General features: G+C 38.5%; 1 protein-coding gene across 1 annotated transcript; it reads left to right on the top strand.

Moving 5' to 3' along the window:
• Positions 1-1,365: 1,365 nt before the first annotated feature.
• LOC147890358 (uncharacterized) lies at positions 1,366-6,286 on the top strand. Its single transcript, XM_087390267.1, has 3 exons — positions 1,366-1,558; positions 1,717-1,797; positions 5,876-6,286. The coding sequence occupies exons 1-3, from the start codon at positions 1,366-1,368 to the stop codon at positions 5,983-5,985; spliced, it is 384 nt and encodes a 127-aa protein (XP_087246393.1). The 3' UTR covers positions 5,986-6,286.
• The last annotated feature ends 585 nt before the right edge of the window (positions 6,287-6,871 follow it).

Raw genomic sequence — 6,871 nt, 5'->3', positions numbered from 1 at the left:
ATAGATCGCCTACATTCTCCTCGGTTACAGCATGCAGCCCATCACCATTACCGCTGGAAAATGACATGCAGATGTTGGTCGATGATTGCAAAATGCTCAATACATAATTGGGACGGTTTGAAGTCTCTTTGGGAACTGCGAATAACTTAGAGCCATTCTCACTTCGAAAGCTTATTCAAATAGCGCTAGTTTGGAACTCCTGATAAGCCAGGTTTGGGTTCTAAAGAATTTTCCTTGTAGTTGTCTTCAATCATGCATTTGAATGTTGAATCAATAGAGCTGCTTGTAATAAAATTATGTAAGGTTAATTGCAAGAGGCGGACAACTGCTAATAGAAAAGTAGGATCCCAGGAGTGATGCATGCATTTGGGCAAGATGCTCACGTGTCCATCCCTTTTGGGGCTTCTACACTGCTCCAGCTTACCAAGGAAAGGCATGGCTGTCGATGAACGAGGAGGACCAAGTCATTTGCCTTTGGCAAGGAAAGGATGGCTTATGATGGGAGGAGAAAAGTGGAAGGAATGCGTATGGCCATCGGATGTCCAAAACGGGAGTCATTGGGTTGCTTGTAAAATGATGATTCTATGCATAGTCCGTCCATGGGATTTTCTACCTATTGCTTTTTGCATGTATTTGTTGCTAATCACTATGTCATGAGTAGAGCAAGTGGTCTCTAAAGATGGATCAGTAGGCTCTGGAGAATCTATGGATATTAGTAGTGGGGAGTTTGACTAAGGTCTTTGTTCTTATGGTACTTCTTAATTCTTCTCAGAGCTTTCATCAAAATATATGTTCTCTCCTCTGTATACATGACTGGCACAATGATTTTGTCTATAGTGACCAAAATCTCCATCCTCTTTCACGCCCTGTAGTTCTTGGTTTAGCCACTTGGCTTTCCGTTGGTCCACTATCTTTCTCATTTTCTTGTCTTTCTTTTCTACCTCCTGGTTTGTTGGCTGCCTTGCTTTCCCTTTATTGCTTCAGACTTCTTTACAAGGTTCTCATTGAGAAGCTCAACCATCAAGATACATTTAACATCTCAAATTCACACTTCTTTACAAGGTTCTCATTGAGAAGCTCAACCATCAAGATACATTTAATGTCTGAGCTTCAGCTATGTTTATGATTTCTATATTACACCATCATGAGTATTTTCAAATTGTGTGGGCACCCTCAACATTGAAAAGATTTGGATTCGTTGATCAAATTTGGCAGTTATATTCTCGAATCTCTATTTGAAGGTCTCATGGATGTGGCAAAATCCAAGATCTCCACAAAGCGCGTTCAATTATCCGAGGTAATGACGGGAAAATTTACAATCTTAGTATGAATTCTTAATCGGACATGTTCACATGCATACTATCAATGCCTATATTTCTTCTTTGTTACAGAAGAGGTTGTGATGAATGCAACACAGATAATCGTGCAATTGAAGAATGCTTGTGTGAACCAAAAGATGATTACAAAGGAGAATACGAAGCCCAAGATATACGTTCAGCGGCTGAAAAAAGTACTTCTATGGCACAACAGGTTCCAAAACATATTCATGTAGCTGAGGGTATACCTTCTTCATCAATCTCTATTAGTTCCTTGTCATAGTGTAAGATTCATAGCAAGTAATAAAGAGAGTTCTCTCTGTTTCAATGAAATCATCTTCTTTAATCTTCTCATAGTAGATGTTGTTGGCTGTTATGACATGGATGGACATCACCTTAGATATTTTAATACACACAGGGGTGTCGAAAACATCCGTTGCAAGTGCAGGGGCAAGGATTGAAAGTTTTGATCCGATGCAAGGTACAAGGAAGACTTTTATTCTTTTTCTTTTGTTTGAGTCTCATCGATTACTCTTGTGTGCAAGGCCTTTTTTTTAATTCATGTCATGGTAGGCCTTGGTCCACCAATGAGAGAAGCAGTACAAGTGCTTGCACAACATAGTGTTGTTTCAGCTTTAGGTGCTTGTTGATAAAGACCTCAACCCCACCCCCAGTGTCAGTTGCAAGTTTTCCTCTAGTGTTAGCCCCAATCAAAGAAGGTGGTATCCAAAAAAGTTCAAAAAAAACATTGAAAACTACGTTACATGCGGCTGCAAAGCAAGCTTGTGTTGAATGTATAGCTTTATATTTTTCAATAAATTTTTTGCAACTACTTTATATAGCTTAGAGATGTTCATAATTGGGCTTGGTTGTTCAGTTCGGCAAACAATTCATGACAAAGGAGGCAACATTAAATTGAAGTGCCAGATAAATATATATAAGGCCGCCGATTCCAAAGGACCAACACGCCTTGAAAGTCATAGACGCCTAATATGAACTTATTAATCCCTATGCTTTTTGTGTAGATACAATTTCATTTAAATCAATTATTATGGAGTTATAGACGTTTAATATGCTTATGTGGTACTTATGCTAACTTTTTAAAACTACAAGGTTATTTCCTCAGATTATATCAATGTTTTTATACACATAAATTTGATTTCAACCAATTATTATGCTTAGATACTTACGTCTATTTTTTCGTTGTTCATTATAATTTCTTAAAAGAGTGAAAGATTCTTTACTTGAAGTATGAAAATGCCTTTTTCTCGATGTTCTTGTTTGATTTGCCATGCAAATGTGATGCAACCCATGTTATTTATTTGCATCTTATTAAAGAGGAGGACGCAACAATGAACTTGTTTGAAGATGTTTGTTTTTTTAAATTTACTTTTGAAACCAGAAGTCATGTTTTCTTTATTTGTATTTGCATTTAGTTAAAGAGGGATGGCACAAAAATGAAGACATTTTTTCTCAATGCACAAGGAACTTGAAGTGCAAGTAGTTATTGGCATATGTCCACATTTTATAGTAGATCATTAAAAAAATGAGAGCATATGTAGTTGCAAAATGAAAATCATCGTAAAAGCACTTGGTCAATGAAGATAGGATTTCAATTTAAGATACAATATTTTAAAAAGGACATTATAAATTAAATAAGTTATCAAAGGTACTTAAATATTCCTCACAAGAATAACAATGGCATCTTTCATGTAATTCAAATGTTGGGGCGCAACCTGGAAAAAGTTTTTGCAACACCAATTTGGAGCTTCCACATCAAACAAAAAATATGGTTGTTGCTGTGAATGATGAAAGTGGACCTAATGGAGTAAATGTGCTCGCAAGCATGCATCCGGTGAATCCAAATGCTCTGCCAGTACTATAAATAGGTGAATTATCAGAGTTCGTATCACATCGCTTCACTTTTGAAGGGAAGGCCTTGGCAAAGTAGGGAACCTTCTAAGCAAAAGATGTTTCGTATCTTGTATACATGCGTATTGACCTAACTGATTATGCATGCTCAGAGAGAATCACACTACATGTCCCGCACACATATGTTTTGGATTTCCAAGCTATAGAGGGCCCAACCATTAGCAAGTGAGGTTCCAATGAGGGAGGTACATCTTCTTTTTCTTTGTGTGTTGACACAATAACAACAATTCTGAAAGGCGAACCGTTTGATGGTGTCATTTTATTTGTTCCGGATAACATCATATGATGCACCTTGGGCAACCAATCAAATGGAAAACTTGAGAGTGCCATTCACATAAATTATTGACATGTTAGCCTTTGTCATTGTCAAAGTGGACCTTGATGGACCATGGACCTATCAGATCATTGTCACAGATGGTCTAGCCCCGAGGATTGCGCAACGATGACAATCAAATACCCAAAGCCTCAGCACATTTCTTCGAAACGTTTTAATGTTAGATAAAAAATTGCCCGTTTGGTGGAGGAGTTTGTTGATGAAGGCATCATAATGTACATCACAAAAAATATTTCATATATGAGCGCAAGGCATTCAGTGGGAGTATTTGATTTCACCATCTTGGGGAGCAGTACCTAAAGGAAATCTTCGAGCCACATTGCATGATGCACTCATACACCAAGTCTCTCAATTAGGCTATGGGAAGAAAGCACATCATGCCTACCTAGTGACGAACTTCTTCACTCCAACCACCCAATAATATAACAATCTTCTCTCCTTTCCTTGTAGGTACATGGCATCCTCCACTTCATCAATCTTAACAATCCTCTTGTCGAGCATCATTGTGAGACATGTGGTGGCACTCGAGTGAGCCGAGGCAATGGTATCCATAGTGTTTCTCAAGTGCCTTCTCTAAAAGGTTGTGTTGTCCTGCGTGATACCACCCAAGTTGCTATACAAGTTCGTGGTCCTCATGTAGATGAGGTTCTTGGCCTTCATTGTCCATTTCTAGAATTCCACAATCAAAGCACTGTCGCAACACAATCCATTTTGCTTGAGAAGAGGCCCACAAGAGAATTCACTATAAATAGTTCAGGGTTCATGACCTCATATGCAAAGACCGCCTAGTTGGGAAGTTCTTCTCATGCAGCTAGCCCTCGTGGATACCTCACCGGTTGCCCATGTTGTTTGCTTTCCTTTGAGTGTTATTGTGGTTGTGTTCTACTACTCAATTTCTTGCTCTTGTACATATGCTTGCCCTTGTAAATGCAATGTATAGCCCAAACCAACCCCATGAGCGTACTTCGATTGTAAATATTCTGATCTATGAAAATCTATGTACAAAGGTTGTGTAATACATTGCGTCCCTATTTGTAGTGTATTCACACATAATATGTTCAAGTTCACATATGCAAGTAGTTTCTACGCCAAAGCATATACATCCAAAAGCCATGTATTGTCAATATACAAAAAATAACATTGTAAGGACCTATCCCTCTCTTCTCCTCTCTCTCTCTCTCTCTCTCTCTCTCTCTCTCTCTCTCTCTCTCTCTCTCTCTCCCCCTGTGCAATCATACTGTTGCAGTTGCGGCGGTATCCAAATTATTTCTCAAGTGCCTGCTCCAAAAGGTTATGTTGTCTTGAGTGATGCCACCCAAGTTGTTGTACAAGTTCGTGTCCCCCATGTAGATAAGGTTCTTAGCCGTCATTGTCCAATCTTAGAATTCCACAATCAAAGCATTCTCTCGATATGATCCATGATGCTTGGGAAGAGGCCCACAGGAAAGTTCACTATTAATAGTTTGCAGTTTGTGATCCCATTTGCAGATACTGCCTAGTTGGGAGTTTCTTCTCTTGCAACTACTCATTGTGAATAGCTTGCCAGTTATACATGTTATTTTCTTTCCTTTTAGTATTGTTGTGGTTGCGCTCTACTGTTCAATTTTTTGTTCTTATACATATGCGCACCCTTGTAAATGCAATGTACAGTCCAAACCAACCCCATGAGGTTTTTGATTGTAAACATTCTGATCTATGAAAATATACATACAAAAGTTATGTGAGACATTGCATCCCTATTTGTCGTGCATTCACACATATTCCCGATCTAGATATTAACAAAATCAATTTCTGTACTTAATGACTTCAAGCTCTCATATGCAAGCAAGTTTTTGAGCCAACACATATAGCATCCAAAAGCAATGCATTGTCAATACACACAAAAACAATTGTAAGGACATAACCTTGTCATTCTATATGACATAAGACATAAAATCTGTCCTTCTCAATGGATTCCACAATTGACTGACTCGTAAAGGATTCAACAATAAAAAACCAAACAAAACCGCCTTGCTCTCTTGTTTGATATGTCTCTACCCAGCATACACCTACAACATGATGTTTGAGATGCTCCGAAGTAATGCCATTGACAATGGTTATGAACACATGGTTGCAAGAAAAACAAAAGTGCCGCACCAACATGAACTTCAAAATGTTACATCAGACAACAATGCACTGTCTGCGCTTCAGAATTCCGCTTGCTACCCTCCCTTGGTCTTCAGTTGCCTGAAGACCTTGTTTGTTTGTCTGCTATTGGGAGTCGATCTTTAGAAAAGGCACAAGGTTTTGCCAGGGCCAATGATTTCCGTCCTGAAGCAAAGGTTTATGGAAGTTACCAAAGTGTGCTGGACGATGAAGCTGCCGATGCAGTTTACATTCCTCTTCCTACAGCTCTTCATCTAGAGTGGGTGCTAAAAGCTGCAGAAAGAAAGAAACATGTGCTACTAGAGAAGCATCCTGCAATAACAACAGAGGATCTTGAGAAAATGATTTTGGCTTGCAAAAGTCATGGTGTACAATTGATGGATGGTACAATGTGGATACATCATCCCTGAGCTGCCAGAATGAAAGAAATTTTGAACAATCATGATTTGTTTGGAGAGCTTGTAGCGGTAAGTTTTTCCAAAATTGGTATCGCAGGATTATGCATTGAAACAGTTATCTTGCTGAATCTTTACATTGTTAATTGAATTCGAATTTCTATTGCAAGCACACCCTTTTGCCTTTTGGGCAACCTATGTATGCACGAGGCATATATTTGTTTATGTGCACCGACATGTGGCATTTCATTGACACCTTCAATTATGTGCATTTGTATTTTCAATTGAGATTACAATTGTCTGCACAACTGCAGCAACCTTGAAGGCTTAATTGAATAGTGTTCTGCAGTAATTACTTTTCAATGTCTGACCTATTGTCTATTCAAATAGTGAGTGTAATTTCTCATATGGTGTTTTTTTTTTGGTGTATAACCCTAGTTTTGCAATGTCAAATGACATCCTCAATGAATACACCTTTTCCCAAGTTTAGTAGAGGCCAATGTGGTATTGTATCAGCCTATGTCCAAACACAATAGCTTCTATCATGTGAGAATGGAGATTTGAGCTTTCCTCGTATGTTTTATGAGACTTTATTGGGATCATGGTTGACACGTACGATCATGTTCGATGCGCACGTTCGATATTAGTGTGGTACTAAACGAACTAAAAACTCTTAGGTGTACGTCCGATGGTACGTTCGATACAAAAAAAAAAAGGGATATTTTAGAGTTTTAGAGTAAGTTGAAACA

Source organism: Dipteris shenzhenensis, chromosome 19 (genome assembly GCF_047967505.1).
Source record: "Dipteris shenzhenensis isolate YYH24624 ecotype China chromosome 19, Dip_SZ_1.0, whole genome shotgun sequence".
Taxonomy (NCBI): domain Eukaryota; kingdom Viridiplantae; phylum Streptophyta; class Polypodiopsida; order Gleicheniales; family Dipteridaceae; genus Dipteris; species Dipteris shenzhenensis.
This window is presented reverse-complemented; position numbering and strand designations above follow the sequence as displayed.